The sequence below is a fragment of the Sciurus vulgaris genome, assembly GCF_902686455.1.
Source record: "Sciurus vulgaris genome assembly, chromosome: 8".
NCBI lineage: Eukaryota > Metazoa > Chordata > Mammalia > Rodentia > Sciuridae > Sciurus > Sciurus vulgaris.
The window spans coordinates 134281715-134298008 of NC_136468.1; the positions used below are offsets into that span (position 1 = coordinate 134281715).

Here is a 16294-nt window from a genome sequence, read left to right on the forward strand (position 1 = left end):
TGTATTATCAAATGTGCAAAGTCCCATTTGATGCTTGTGATGTAATAGTGTACCCAGGCCACAGCTGGAGGGTATTATACATGATTTTTTTTTTTTTTTTTTTTTTTTTTTTTGTGGTACTGGGGATCGAACTCAGGGCCTTGTGCTTGCAAGGCAAGCACTCTACCAGCTGAGCTATCTCCCCAGCCCATGAATTATTTTTGATAAGTCATTCTTGTTCCATTTTTTTTCTTGGGTTTTCAGTTCTTATCACTTTAAAGCAACTGTTTGTCTCTTTGTTGATCGGTGACATTTACTCCCTTTTCCACTGAAAAGAGGGAGTCTGTGACACATTTTAGCTCTTCTGCATCATCTGGTCTGCCTGCTGATTCTTTGGGCTTTGCTTAAAATAATTCTAATTTGCTCTGCCACACCCTTGGTATAAACTGATAAGAGGTAGTAGAAACCCTGGGTGTTTTCCTTGGAATTGAGGTTGATTTTCACCATTTATCAGGGGCACCTCCCATTTTGTCTGAGCATGTCTACTTCCCTGCCTTACAATCTTGATCTTTCTTTCCATTGTGGAGACTTTGAGGCAGGATTAGATTAATTTATGGCAGCCCAAATTAGGAAGTGATTTTTCTAGTCTGTTCTTAATAAATGAGAAACATATACTTAAAGATTTTCCAAATTTATAATGTCATGGACTTAAAAATATTCACTGTAATCTAAAACTTGGGTTATTGTTAAAATATATTGTTTTCAACAGTTAACTATGAGAAGTATTTTCTTCCTTGATAAACCACATCCCCTCCTAGATAACTTAAATTGGCCACAATATGGAACCTGCCTTTTATAGCTGTTAGTGTAGAATGAATGGGGCAGTATCTTATATACTCCCTCTGCCTTAGTATTTTTTTCAAGCAGATATAATTGGAGCAACACTGAGTTTGATATAATTTACTATTCTGTGTATTCCCAAACTCAATCCTGACTTTGCCTATCTTTTGTAGATTTGTATGATTCTTACCTAAGCATTTTGTGATTGAGGAACTAACTCTATTCTATCTCTTCTTTTAGACCGCAGGATGGTAACAAGCCCGCTGAGACTAGTCAACCTCAGTCTAGCACAGGGGGTTATAACCAGCCCAGCCTAGGATACGGACAGAGTAACTACAGTTATCCCCAGGTTCCTGGGAGCTACCCCATGCAGCCAGTTACCGCGCCTCCATCCTATCCTCCTACCAGGTCAGTCTCTTTCTTGTGGTCAGTGACCTAGTGGAATAACAAGTTTTTTTCCATGTTGTTAACCAGCTTGCTTTGGCTTCCTCAGGTAAGGTTTGTTGTCTTGACTTTCCCAATGATAACTCTGAACATATACAGTTATAGTCAAACCTTAGACCTAGCTTCTCATAGCAGTGCCTGGCAGCTAATAACTATTCTTTCTAAATATAGATAAGAACCTCTATAGGTTCTCCCCTTTAATTTTACTCTCCCAGTTAATCCTCAGAAGGAAGAGAAGCATAAATAATAGGAAGCATATAAACAGAACATAGAAGCCATCTTTTCCAGTGCAGCCACACTGGGTAAAGTGCAGGGCATTATAAAAGAAACTTCACCTTAATCATTTTATATTTAATTTAACACACATCATCATGGTTCAAGCATTTAAATGCAAGCTGGGCACAATGGCACACACCTGTGTTTCTGGCTACCTGGGAGACTGAGGCAGAAAGATCACTTGAGCTTGAGTTTAAGCCCAGCTTAACAACATAGTAAGACCCAGTCTCAAATGTTTGTTGCAAGAATGTGTCTGGAGGCTGGGATTGTGGCTTATTGAAGGAGACTTGCCTAACTTGTTTGATGCACTGGCTTCGATCCTCAGCACTACATAAAATTAAATAAATTTAAAAAAGGTATTGTGTTAAAAAAAGAAAAAGAAAGAAAGTATCTTTGATTAGTTTTCTTGCCCTGTAATCATCTAATTGATATAATAAAAAATTTTTGGGCAGTGCTTGGGATTTGAACCCAGGGCCTTGTGCTTGCGAGGCAAACACTCTACCAACTGAGCTATATCCCCAGCCCGATATAATACAGTTAGTATGACCCTTCATATGGGGCCTTCATTTCAAAGATTATTTTTTAAAATATTTTTAGTTGTAGATGGACATGGTATCTTTATTTTATTTATTTTTTATATGGTGCTGAGAATTGAACCCCATGCCTCACACATGCTAGGCAAGCACTCTACCACAGAGCCACAACTCCAGCCCCTCAAAAGATAATTTATTCATCTTTTTTTAACTGATGCTCAGATTTCATAGACGATATGGAATACTGAAATACAACAGCAGTTTTGAATACTCTCCAAGGGAAAGCTACTGTTCTGGAGTGACACACACCCTCTTACATATATACATACATAAGCATTTACATTTACCACCAAGCAGCCTGGTCTCTTCAGAAATCATTTTCATCACTTGAAAGTGGTTGGAGGCAATTTTGAAGTTAACTCTTCCTACTTTCCTGAGCGTATTTTTCACTGAGTCAGGTCTTTCCTGGGTGCACATGTACAGAATTTTTCCACTAATACAGCAGTTGAGCTCTCAAATTTGCCTTGAATATCATTGTATGTAACTGTTGTCTTAAATGGGGGTTAAGGATCTAAGAGGAGACTCTTAAAGATGTACAGAAGAACTGTTAAAATAATAATTATCCCCTTCCCATTTAAAATTCTATTCTAGATTTTTGCTGTTGACTTAGGAAGATTTTTAAGGATGTCTATGACACCCATGATTGTCTCATATTCAGGCCATGGGGAAATACAAGACTTCTTCCTAAAACTTTTTTTTTTTCTTCTTTTCTTTCAGCTATTCCTCTACACAGCCGACTAGTTATGATCAGAGCAGTTACTCGCAGCAGAACACCTATGGGCAGCCAAGCAGCTATGGACAGCAGAGTAGCTATGGTCAACAAAGCAGCTATGGGCAGCAGCCTCCCACTAGTTACCCCCCCCAGACTGGATCCTACAGCCAGGCTCCAAGTCAATATAGCCAACAGAGCAGCAGCTACGGGCAGCAGAGTGAGTTAAAAGAGAGAAAAATAAGAATGATTTGTGTTTGGAGTTTTTGAACACGGGGAATATTATTTACCATTTTTTACTTTTGGAATCCAAGGTGCATCTTTAGGTCATAAGATTTCTGCAAACAGCTTAGATGTCCCAATAAAGATTTCAGTGCTTTTTTTCCTTTAGCTTAATTGTTCTTAATATGCCTTACAAAAAGAAACCAGGCACACCTGTAATCCCAGCAGTAGACTGATTGATCACCCTGCTCTTTGGGCAGGTTATAGTTCATTAGTGAAGCAGCATTCCTTTTTTTTTTTTTTTTTTTTTTTTTTAAGTTGTAGATGAACACAGTACCCTTAATTTTATTTTTATGTGATGCTGAGGATCAAACCCAGGGCCCCATGCGCACTAGGTGAGCACTCCACTACTGAGCCACAACCCCAGTCCAAAGCCAGCAATCCTGTGGCCTGCCAGTTCCAAGTCATTAAGAATCAGTGGCCAAGCACAGTAACATGCCTATAATCTCAGGCAAAGGAGGATCACAAATTCCAAGCCAGCCTGGGCAATTTAGTAAGACCCTATCTCAAATAATAAAATGGACTGTGGTGTCACTTAGTGGTGGAGCACCCCTGGGTTCAGTCCCCATTACCACAAAATAAAAGGTAAAAATTCCAAAATTAATTTAATTTGTACCTGAATTACTGCTCTTAAATAAAATTCCACCACGGGCAAATTTTGTTGTGATGCTGAAATGATTAGTGCTGCTTAATAGAACCTAATCCTTAGCAACATGCTTAAACCTCAAGAAGTCTGGTTCCTTTTTTATTTCTGGAGTATAAAGAAGCTGCTTTTGGAGAAATCTTAGGTTATAGAACCCTATATACTACATTTTGTCTAGAGGGGTTTTTTGTTTTGTTTTTGTGTTTTTGTTTAGAAGTGTTCTATTCTAGGCTAACTATACAAAGTTATTTCAGCCTTGATGAACCAGTAATTTTATTGAAAAGAGCCTACTGATTAGTCACTTTATCTTGATGTAAAGAAGATGGTGCTTTGGTTAGCGCTTTGCAGTTTAAAGTTCTGTGATTCCAGGAGAAAGTACATCAGGCAGTGGTGTAAATGCTTGACCAATGGCTTACAGATGTGACTCTTTCCTCAGGTTCATTCCGACAGGACCACCCCAGTAGCATGGGTGTTTATGGGCAGGAGTCTGGAGGATTTTCCGGACCAGGAGAGAACCGGAGCATGAGTGGCCCTGATAACCGGGGCAGGGGAAGAGGGGGATTTGATCGTGGAGGCATGAGCAGAGGTGGGCGGGGAGGAGGACGCGGTGGAATGGGGTAAGAGCAAACCTTTTCTCCTTTTACCTAATTTTGTTTCATCCATAGGATTTTCAGTGGAAAGAAGGGACTGAAAGGCATAAGAAATTTATTCTGCATTTCCATGGACAATCTGTTGAGCTCAAGCCATCTTCTAAAACATGGAAATGTCATCATTGTGGCATATATTAAGTGGCAGTTTGCTTTTTTCCCTGCCAGTATACTTTGTTGGGTTGGGGAGAACAAAGAATGGTTTTGAAATCAGAGCTTTCAGTTCCCTTCGTGGTTTCCAGGGGTGAAAAGCCTCTGTGGGTAATAGACTTGGGATGGAACACACACAACCCTTCTAACAACCCTAAGTTTTTAACTAATGCCTCTGAATGGTTGTCTTGAAATACCTGGTGTATATACTACAGAAAAGGAATGCAGTTGTTTTTCACAATGTTTGTCCCCAAGTTCTATTTGTACTCAGAATTGTTGAACATGATGAAAGTCTTGGTCCCATAACTCTTAAACTGTGGCCTGAGGTGCACCTAAAACATAGAGTTTAGTTGGAACACACAAAAAAAATCCAGTAACTTCTTTTTCAGAGTAATGTATTTAAATATAGAGTGTCTCCCCATTGGAGATTTTGAAAGTCTAAATCGGTTTGACCATTTTGATTGATGGCACAATCTGGTTTAGAAAACTTTGTTTAGATGAATAACATGACCCTGCTACCTCTGCCTGCCCTTCCCCTCCCTTCTCCCATCCCCTCTTCCCTTTCTGGTGTCTGTACTTGATGAAGGTGAGGTATAATGTTGGTGGTTAACATAATCAGAAGGTTTAGTTCTGTGTGTGTTCTGTCCCTATATAAACAAGTAAAAAAAAGTTATGCAGAATGTATTAAGTATAAACTGGATTTGGTGCCAATGTTAAGGAAAAAGTAAATATTATTTAATTTTTGTAGAAACAGACTTCAAAATCAAGTAGATAAAATGTTGATCTTTGAATTTCAAATCTCTTTACTATCAAAGGTAGTTAATACTGTTTTGGGTATTCTGCATAACTTTAAAAATAGTCTTCAGTGAAATCTTTATTGGAAGAAAATCGTTTTATTACATGTAAAAATTTGTGAATAATTGGATATTAAAGTAAAATAAATCTTCTGATTTGGAGAATATTCCATTATAAAGGTTTCACTTCTTTATGGATGTTTTTAAAATAGACATAGACACTTGAAATTACTATCATCACGGCTCAAATCACCTAGAATTCTTAGTATTTTTCAATTTCAAAAACGATTTCAAATTTATTCATTTTAATAATACTCCAGAAGTAATGATTCTGCTGATTTTGCTAGACTACTTACTATTTAGGGAGCCCCTCTTTCTGGATGAGAAGTCACTCCTGGAGTCATAGACCGTGGCCTTCCCCATAGGTTTACCAACAGACTGAAAGGGTCTGATGGATCCTGTGGGGACAGGACAGGGGTATTTCCCCCTTCCCCTTTTTTTATTGTGGTGTGGTGATGGTTTTCAGTGTCTTCTGCAGGTAAGGCACTTAATGTTGTTAACATGCCCTTTTTCATTGCCTCAGTATTTTGATATTTTCATTGGCTGTTAAACGTGGAAACTTTTTAACATGCTTTGTCGCATTTATATGCTACAGGTTACAAAGTGAGAGCCTTGTATACACTTCAATACTTAAAAAGTACCCGTACTCAGTACTCAGCCGGCAGCATAATGAAAAGTGGGACTAGACACGGTGTCCATATGGAGAGGAAAAATATACATAGAATATTTTTAACAAAATGTATTCATTGTATAAATGGAATCCTTCTGTAACTTTGGTAACTGCATACTTGTTGTTTGGTAATGAACCAGAGGAGGTATAATACTCTAGAATTGTGTAACATTAAAGTGTAAACTTCTGTGTTAAAGAGAGAGAACATTTTATGGTGTGTACTTTTAAAAAGGAAACAAAGCTGCATGCAACAGCTTGAAATTGTATTTTCAGGTATTAAAGGTGCAATACTGGTTAGAAAAAACTCAGGGTCTCCCACTGGGGAGCTGCCTTCATGTAATTTTAAAATCTAACCAAAAAAGCTGAATTCATATTCTCCCCTGCCCTCTTTAGAATATGTAATTTTATACTGCCATAGTTTTATTCTTAACCAAAATGTCTATAAAGTTGCACCCCCAGTCCATGAGCCTTGGTATTTGTTGTAAATTCTCCTTTCACAGCGATTGTTATATCCATTAATGCCCTGAACTGTATGGCTTTATGCTGAAGATTCGCTGGATGCGTCCTCTGATGTGTGTTGTAGGCATTTAATGTGGTTGTCTCCTGCTTTATTATATTGTGACTTGTTAGGAAGCCCAGGGCTCTCCCCTGGGAGAGGTTGAGGGTGCACCTTTATGAACATGGAAAGGTTCATCACAGCAGTTGCCTCCGCTTGCTCCTCCTCTGTACACCAAGCTCTCCTGGTTTTTCAACTAATGGGGGTGGGTGTTTGGGATCTAGTTTTTTTGTTTTTTTTGTTTTTTGTTTTTTTTTTTCCGCCCCCTTAATTTGCCAAGTATTGCACTATTAATACCAGCCCCCGAAATGAAAGGAACCAACCACACTGGTGTGTACAATCAGACAAGCAAGGTTGTATATTAAGGAAGTTTGAGCAAGCTGCCCTGAAGAAAGGCATAGTGACAAGATGAGAGAGATGCATTGTTTGGAGATGTGTTTAGCCAGTGCCCTTCTTCCCCACGAGCCCCCCCAAGGCTCAGAGCGGTACTGGCTTTTAAAGGGAAAGGCCTTCATTTCTTCGTTTATCCCCCCAGCAGCGCTGGAGAGCGAGGTGGCTTCAATAAGCCTGGTGGTAAGTTTTTGAGTATTACCATGGATAGTGTTTAAAAAAAAAAAAAAAAAAAGTCAGTTTTTAGAAAACTATAATTTTTTATTACTTTCCTAAGTGGTTTAAAAATGATCTATGCAAAAGAGACTAATGGGTACTGCCGGCATTGTCTTAGGGGTAATAAGGTTAAACTATGGTTACAAAACAAAGGGTAACTTGAAGTATTGAGCAACTGCTTCTGTAATATGGGGGAGAATACAGTTTTTAAATTTGGTTTATTTGGAGGAAAATTTTTGACTTAAATTTAACACTTATTTGGCACATAAGCATTGAGAGTGTATTTGGTTAATGGTTTAGAAGCAAACCAGCAAAGAAAAAAGCAAACCCTAGCAAACCTTTCATCAATGTTAAAGAGGCACTGCTCCATTTTAGCAGTGCGGGTCATTTTGAATTTAATGGATCCCCATCAAATGGTGGTGTAGTAGATAGCTATGTGTGTTTGTAAGGTTTATAGCTTGCAAGACGTGCACTAATAATATATTATATGATCTTTCCTGATTGGCAGGACCCATGGATGAAGGACCAGATCTTGATCTAGGTAACTTTGAATTCTTAAACTTTATGTTGTGCTTTATAAGTGAATGGCACAGAAATACGCGCCTGTATGAGTTCGTCTGCCCAGTAAATCAGTATGCTATTGCTATCAAGGGTAGTTTGGAGCTTCCTTCATAGTGTTCATCTGCTTATGATTGTCTTATAATCTGTGGCATTCTTGTTAGTATTAATTGGTAGTTCTGTGATGATATCAGAGTAAACTCTCTTCTGTTTTGTTCTCTCTGAAAGGCCCTCCAGTAGATCCTGATGAAGATTCTGACAACAGTGCAGTTTATGTGCAAGGATTAAATGACAATGTGACCCTTGATGATCTGGCAGACTTCTTTAAGCAGTGTGGGGTTGTTAAGGTTAGTAAAGCATTATAACTTTAGGTGTTCTGTCAGAAATTCAGTCCATAGGATACAAATCGAGAGTTATTGCCAAAGTTCCTTGACTTGACATTTCTGGATGTGTTGTGGTTTACTCCTAAAAATGCCCCCATCCCAGTTGGGCCTGGTGTCACACACTAATCCCAGCTACTTGTGAGGCTGAGGCACGGGAACCACAAGGTCAGCCTGGGCAACTTAATGAGACCCTGTCTCAAAATAAAGTGGTCCTGGGCTATAGATCAATTGGTAGAGCATTCACCTAGGGTAGACTGGGCCCTAGGTTCAATCCCCATTTTGTTTGTTTGGTTTGGTTTGGTACCAGGGATTGAACCAGTAGGTGCTTAACCACTGAGTCACATCTCTAGCCCTTTTTATTTTTTGAGACAGGGTCTTGCCAGGTTGCTGAGGCTGGATGTGAACTCACAATCTTCCTGCCTCAGCCTCCCAAGTCACTGAAATTACAGTTGTAATTCATCAAGCCTGACAGTTAATTGTGCATTTAATAACTTTTTAAATTGCGTGACATTATGCCTAATTGAATTCCTTTCTTCCTTCCCCCAGCCTGAGTTTTATTCTCATCCCTTACAGATACATTTTATGTAATGTTTTGTTTCACACATAAGCTTATTGGGTACTATTATCAGATAGCACCACTCAGAGGACTGGGACTATATCAGAGGACACACAAATAAGAACACTGGAGTTTACATTTAGTGGGAAATGTATAGTAAAAACAGATCTGTATGCTGGGCTTCGTGACACACACCTGTAATTTCAGTTCTTAGGCTGATGCAGGAGAATCACAAGTTTTGAGGCCAGCCCAAGCAACTTAATGAGATTGTCTCAAAAAGGGCTGGGATGTAGCAATGGTAGAAGGCCTTTGGGTTCAGTTCCCTGTTACTGCTGGTGGAGGGGGGGCAGGCAGGAAGCACCTCGGATTAGTATGCATTAAATGGTGAATGTTATGCAGAAAAACGAAAGGTAGGGATAAAAAGTGAGGAATGGAACCTTATAACTTATAGTGAGAATATATTTCCTCATAGTGGTGGGCAGAGCTCCTGGGGCAGGAGTATGACAAGGTCAAGGGAGCTGGTGTGACTAGGTTTTGGTCAGCTACTGGAATAAAGGTGGGGTTGTTAGGTGGGGAAAACTTGTAGAAACAGTTTTTTATGGGGTGCTAGGTCAGTAGCTCAAAAGGTTTGGAAATTCTGTACTCTCATAAGTATATCACATGGCCTTATGACACAGCATCTATCACATTATATTTTTTTTAAGTACATAACAAATTTTAAATTCTTTGAAAAGATGACTGGGTTTCTAGGTGACAAACACTGCTTCAGTGGACATTCTTATACATGTCTCCTGGTACCCATTGCCAGGGTTTTGCTATTGTATGTGCAGTTGATTCTTGGTATTCTTGATAATTGTATAAAGTTGCAAGAAATACTGAGTTAGTGAATGCTAAACCATTGTTCAGCATTGTAGGTTCACATATACATATTTCCATTTATCTGAAATTATAAAACCGACACGCCTGTTAGATTCTGTTATTTTACAAAAGAGAGAATGAAATCCAGAAGCATTAAGTGACTTGCTTGAGGCTGCTCTGCTGATAGATGTCCAAATGGCCCCATAGCTGGAGTTTCTTGCACTGCCCTGCCATTTCCATTCCCTATTCTGGTCATTTATGTAGAAAATTGAAACCAGAGGACCAGTGTATCATCCTGTTCACCCTCAGGTGGGAAGGGCACATCAGGCATTTTTTTGCCGTGATGATTATGTCTGTGACTACAAGAATGCCACAAGGAATGATTTTGGAGTTACAAATTAATTTTGGTGAGTAGACAGATTTACGCGTACAACAAAAAATATTCACAACAAAAAATGAAGATTGACTCTCCCTAGACAAGGAGAGGCTGGTTCTTAAGGTGTGCATGGCTCTACTTTCACAAGATGACTATATTGTTGACCAACTTCTTTAGAATGTGGCCAGCATTTCTGAACCACATTCACCTCAGCCTCACAACTGGGAACCCCTAACTTTTGCCGATTTGATGAGAAAATGAGAATGTGGTTTTAATTTACTTCTTCCTCGATTCCTAGTAAGATTGTTTTAATTGCATATCGTTTTGAAATATCTGTGTCTCATGCTCAGTTTTCATTGAGTTGCTTATCTTTGATTTGCAGGAATTGTCTGGATGCTAAGCCATATCTGTTCAAAATTTCCTCCCACTTTATGTCCTTTTCCCCCATCTATTTTTGCAGTACTAGGGATTGAACCCAGGGACTCATGTGCTTGCTGTACTTCCTGAGCAAGCACTTTACTGCTGAAGTATAGCCTGTCGGCCCTTATTTTCTTTTTTTGGGTGGCGGGTATGTCAGGGATTGAACTCGGGCACTCAACCACTGAGTCACATCCCCACCCCTATTTTATACTTTATTTAGAGACATGGTCTTAGTGAGTTGCTTAGTTCCTCAGTTTTGCTGACACTGGCTTTGAACTCACAATCCTCCCGCCTCAGCCTTCTAAGCCGCTGGGATTACAAGTGTGCACCATTTCTTTTTCTTCTTTTTTTTTTTTTTTTTTTTTTTTTTTTTTTTTTTTTTTTTCCCCTCAGCACTGGGGATTGAACCCAGGGTCTTGTGCTTGTGAGGTGAGCACTCTGAGCTATATCCCCAGCCCCCGCCATTTCTTTTGATGAATAGAAGTTTTAATATAGTCGAACTTATCTTTTCCTTACAGGTTTGTCTTCAGTTTTCTTTAGTTTTTTTCTATTTATAAGACTGTTGAGACAACATTTATTGGAAAGTCCAACCTTTCCCTAGGAGTAGTTAATGCTTTCCTACCACCTAGAATGTTCACTTATGCATGTTTTGTGCATTTTGTGTACTTCAGTCGGTTTCTGTGATCTCGTGTTGATATTTAATGCTTGACTTACTCCATCTTTTTGCTGTCTTGTTAGTAGGGCATATGCCTCTGGTTTTTATTGTTATTGTTGTTTTCAGGAATGTTTTGCTGTTTGGTTTTTGTTTTAGTTTGGGGGATACTGGGAATTGAACCCAGGGGGCACTCAACTGCTGTGCCATGCCCTCTGCTGGCCGCGCCACACCCCCCACCCTGCACGCTTTTTGTGTTTTATTTAGAGGCAGGGTCTCACTGAGTTGCTTACGGCCAACTAAGGTTGGCTTTGAACTTGTGATCCTCCTGCCTCAACCTCCCGAGCTGCTGGGATTATAGGTGTGCGCCACCATGCCTATTTTATTGTTCTTAATTCCTTTCTTTTCTTTATAAATTTTTGAAACCATTTATAAACCTCTAAACTTAAAAACCCCAATTGAACGTTGACTGAATCTGTAAGACAATTTGAGGAGAATTAACATTTTCTGATTGTTAGAGCTATAAAGAAATGCAGGGTTTTTTCCTGCTTACATGTTTGTTCATACATGTGTGATCCATAAACTGTGATTTTATTTCCCTTTTATTTTTATCAGTATTTTACCCTATTTGTATTGCTCTTTTTAAAAAAAAAAACACATACTGGTTTATCTATGCTATTATAATGCTTCCTCCTCCCCTTTTTTTAAGCCCTGTAAATGAATAGATTCAAATATTACTTTATACATAAGCAAACATATAGATTAGACTTTGATATATATATATTTAATGAACAAAATACACAGGAAGACTTTTTATACAGTGTGGCTTCTGAATTCAAACTGAATTCAACTAAGAATAAGTCATCTCTTCTACTTCCGGCCTCATCAGCACACTCATATCCCCATACACAGTACTTCAGGATGTAAGGATTGATTTTTGTTTAGGGGAGGGGTCCTGTGTAGAGCTGGGAACTGAAGCCACAGCCTCACACAGGCTCCATCACTGACCTACAGTCCAGCCCCAAGGGTGATTTCCTTATGTCTTAGGTGATGGTATGAAAGCCTGACTTGACCACTAAGGAAGGGATGACTGTAATCATTGGGTGCCTCTTAGGGCATAGAACTTGTTGGGCTTAGGGTCTAGTTTGTTTTTTATGGTAAAGCACATTGAGGCAGGGAATCATCTAAGTACTTGTTGTTTTAGATGCTTAGGAAATAGTCCCTTTTTTGTACCCAGGGACACTTAACCACTGAGCCACTTCGCTTTTGGTGAGGGCAGGGTACTGGGGATTGAACTCGGGGGCACTCAGCCATATTCCCAGCTGTGTTTTGTATTTTAGAGACAGGGTCTCACTGAGTTGCTTTGCTTCTCCCTGTTGCTGACTGTCATCTCACATCCTCCTGCCTTAGCCTCCTGAGCTGCTGGGATTACAAGCCTGTGCCGCCGCACCAGCTCCCCCGACCCTCAGGCTTTGAGACAGGGTCTTGCTGCATTGCCAAGGCCAGCTTTGAATTTGAGATCCTTCTGTCTCAGCCTCCCTTGCTGCTGGGATCATAGTTATGTGCCCCATACCCAGTGTCAATTATAATTCTAATAATTCAGAGAGAGACTCGTAGCCTAGTGGATATGTATCTTCCTGTGAAAACGACTGCTTTTGAAGGTCTGAGGCACTTTTTCTGAATTTCACGTGGACTTTTTCCTCCCAGATTAGTATACTGCAGTCACATCCTAACTGTGCTATTTTATGTGTAGATGAACAAGAGAACTGGGCAACCCATGATCCACATCTATCTGGACAAGGAAACAGGCAAGCCCAAAGGTGATGCCACAGTGTCCTATGAAGACCCGCCGACTGCCAAGGCTGCCGTGGAGTGGTTTGATGGTAGGATGTGCTAACCATTCACTCATGCACACGTACAGCCCTAGATCATGTCGCCGTGTATTGGTTCGAAGGAAGAAAAGGGTCTTGCTGACTATTAGAACATCTGAGGTTTCAGGACAGCAAACAAATGTACTCTTCCTCTGTTTGACTATAGGACATGGCAAGAGAAACTTGAGACCAATAGGAGCATGAATACCTCTGTCTGCTTCTGAAGGAAGCTGTTTGCCTGTCTTCCTCCAACTGTATGAGGGCCTAGTCCCTGATCCTGGGTTGGAGCATTCCTTTATATTTACGCACTATCATTAAAAATCTAAATTATAGGAACTGGGGTTGTGGCTCAGTGGCAGAGCGCTTACCTAGCATGTATGGGGCACTGGGTTCCATCTTCAACACCACATAAAATAAATAAGAGATATGGGTCCATCTACAACTAAAAAAAATTTTTTTTTTAAGTTTAAGATCCAAATTATATCTAAACTATGAGAAGATACAGAAAATCCTTCAAAAAACAAACATCTTAGGTCTGGGGGTGTAGCTTTGTGATAGAATACTAGCCTAACATGCAGGAGGCCTTGGATTCCATCCCAGGCACCTCAGAATGAAAGAAAGGAAACACCTTAGCCAGTGTGTGTGTGTTTAAAAGCCTTGACGTTGCATCAATACTGGGATTTCACTTCAGATAAAGCACCTTGAAAGTATTGAAGTCCTGGCTCTTTTCTCTCTTGGCTGTTTCTTATCACTGATTCTCACCCTAGGTTGTACAACAGTCCCAGCCCATGTTCCTCCTCCTCATTTTCTCTTCAGGGTAGAAAGGTTTTTAAGTATCTTTAAGAAACCTTTTTTACCTCATCGGTAAAATCTGGGAGGTCACAGGAGGGGCAGTCTTGATGCTTCTGGGAATGGCCAAGTTTGATAAGTGATAGGTTGAGGGGAAAGGAGTAGACTAGCTTTTTCTAGTCCTAGGGGAGGAAAGAGTTGGAGTTTGGTGGTCACTGATGTCCTGTTCATCTTTTTCCAGGAAAAGATTTTCAAGGAAGCAAACTAAAAGTCTCTCTTGCTCGAAAGAAGCCGCCAATGAACAGCATGCGGGGTGGCATGCCACCCCGTGAGGGCAGAGGGATGCCACCACCACTTCGTGGAGGTATTTACTGGACACTTTTCTCGGAGCTACTTTTCTTCTGTTCCTATAAAAGTTTCTCTCTAGCCAAGTACAGTGGCGCACACCTGTAATCTCGGCGTGTCAGGAGGATCGAAAGTTCAAAGCCAGCCTCAGCAACTTAGGCCTTAAGCAAATTAAATGGACTGGGGCCAGGCGCGTCGGTGCACACCTGTGATCCCAGTGACTCAGGAGGCTGTGAGACAGGATCACAAGTGTGTATAGAATCAAAACTAGACTGTTGAGTCGACAGTAAATCTTTGTAGGACGTGGATTGATTGGTTAGGGGAACCCGAAGCCCTGTGGAGCCTTGCCGCCTGGGTGTCAGCTCTGCCTTTTATTCTGCTTTGGTCTCACTGTCCCGTAAGATTGTTGTGGGAACTAAATGAAGTAACACATGGAAAGGCCCTGGTGGTTGTGCATATGAAGCTGTGAGGTCTGCGGGCCTTGGACCCACAGGAGAGTTTGTATTTCCTGTAGCAAAGCTGATCTTACGAGGAGGTCATTGGCTGTTTCTTGTTGCAGGTCCAGGTGGCCCAGGAGGTCCTGGGGGACCCATGGGTCGCATGGGAGGCCGTGGAGGAGACAGAGGAGGCTTCCCCCCAAGAGGGCCACGGGGTTCCCGAGGGAATCCCTCTGGAGGAGGAAACGTCCAGCACCGAGCTGGGGACTGGCAATGTCCCAATCCGTATGTACTTTTCTTGGCAGATTGATACCCCACTGGTCACATCACCCCTGCCTCTCCCCATTCCCAGTCTGGGCTAGGACTGCTAAATTCTCTTTGCCTGAAAGGCTTAATGGTGAACTTGATGACTGTCATGGGTGGGGGCGCTGGTCACTCACTCCCTGTCTGCTCTTCCTGGTTCCATAGGTGCACCGCTACCTGAGGTTTTGACACTCAGGGCACTTTCTATAGACAGCTCCTCTTAATGCTTTGTGCCCCTGGGGGCCCTGTGGTTAGGGTAGCAGTGTGTGCCTGCTTAAGTGTGGCCTTTGCTTATTCAACTCAGTTTGGTGATTTCTGCTGTGGTATGACTTTATGCAGGGGTTGTGGAAACCAGAACTTCGCCTGGAGAACAGAATGCAACCAGTGTAAGGCCCCGAAGCCTGAGGGCTTTCTCCCACCACCCTTCCCACCCCCGGGTAGGTACAGGTTTCCTGAGCATCCCCTCAGCTTCCCGGTGCTAACTCTCTATTGTTAACTTGAATGAGCTTGGTAAACTACATCTGCCCACAGTGATGAACCTTCAGTTATAGTTGTGTCATCATTTCTAAATTGTCACCCAGATGTTGCGACTGAGTCAAGTTTCTGCTTTGTTTCCTCTCTGAGAGGAGGAAACAGATCCTCTGCAGCATCTCTGCAGGCTTCTGCCTCTACCCCCTGACTGTGTCTCCACCCTTTCCTCACCTTAGGTGGTGATCGTGGCAGAGGTGGCCCTGGTGGCATGCGGGGAGGAAGAGGTGGCCTCATGGACCGTGGTGGTCCCGGGGGAATGTTTAGAGGTGGCCGTGGTGGAGACAGAGGTGGTTTCCGTGGTGGCCGTGGCATGGACCGAGGTGGCTTTGGCGGAGGAAGACGAGGTGGTCCAGGGGGGCCCCCTGGACCTTTGATGGAACAGATGGGAGGAAGAAGAGGTGGACGTGGAGGACCTGGAAAAATGGATAAGTATGTGGACAGCCCCTCCCCAGCCTTGATGGGAGCCAGTGCTGGGGATGAGTCCCAGGGCACCTTGGGCGCTATCAGAGGTGGAGAAGCTTCCCTGTTCTAACCAGAGGGCCCTCTTTGCTTGCAGAGGCGAGCACCGTCAGGAGCGCAGAGATCGGCCCTACTAGACACACAGACCCCGCAGAGCTGCATTGACTACCAGATTTATTTTTTAAACCAGAAAATGTTTTAAATTTATAATTCCATATTTATAATGTTGGCCACAACATTATGATTATTCCTTGTCTGTACTTTAGTATTTTTCACCATTTGTGAAGAAACATTAAAACAAATTAAATGGTAGTGTGCTGAGTTTTTTTTCCTTCTTTTAAAAATGGTTGTTAACTAAGATTTAACAATGGGAACCCCTGTGAGCATGCTCAGTATCAATTTGGAGAACCAAGAGGGCCTCTAACTGTAACAATGTTCATGGTTGTGATGTTTTTTTTTTTTTGTTTTTTTTTTTTAAATAAAATTCCAAATGTTTATAAACAGTCA

The 16294-nt window shown here is 41.3% G+C and overlaps 1 protein-coding gene across 3 annotated transcripts in view; it reads left to right on the forward strand.

Annotated features, from left to right (window-relative positions):
• Positions 1-16294, forward strand: part of EWSR1 (EWS RNA binding protein 1) — a 27535-nt gene extending 11241 nt beyond the window's left edge. For 2 of the 3 annotated variants that reach the window (XM_079151341.1, XM_079151342.1), the window contains 12 exons: positions 1060-1227; positions 2850-3061; positions 4203-4383; positions 7182-7216; positions 7758-7790; positions 8036-8154; positions 12806-12935; positions 13954-14076; positions 14617-14779; positions 15137-15234; positions 15505-15757; positions 15885-16294. In XM_079151341.1, coding sequence (XP_079007467.1) covers positions 1060-1227; positions 2850-3061; positions 4203-4383; positions 7182-7216; positions 7758-7790; positions 8036-8154; positions 12806-12935; positions 13954-14076; positions 14617-14779; positions 15137-15234; positions 15505-15757; positions 15885-15924 — 1555 coding nt within the window. In that variant the 3' untranslated portion in view covers positions 15925-16294. Of the gene's footprint in view, positions 1-1059; positions 1228-2849; positions 3062-4202; positions 4384-7181; positions 7217-7757; positions 7791-8035; positions 8155-12805; positions 12936-13953; positions 14077-14616; positions 14780-15136; positions 15235-15504; positions 15758-15884 lie in introns of those variants that run through there. The other variant, XM_079151343.1, reaches the window with a different exon arrangement.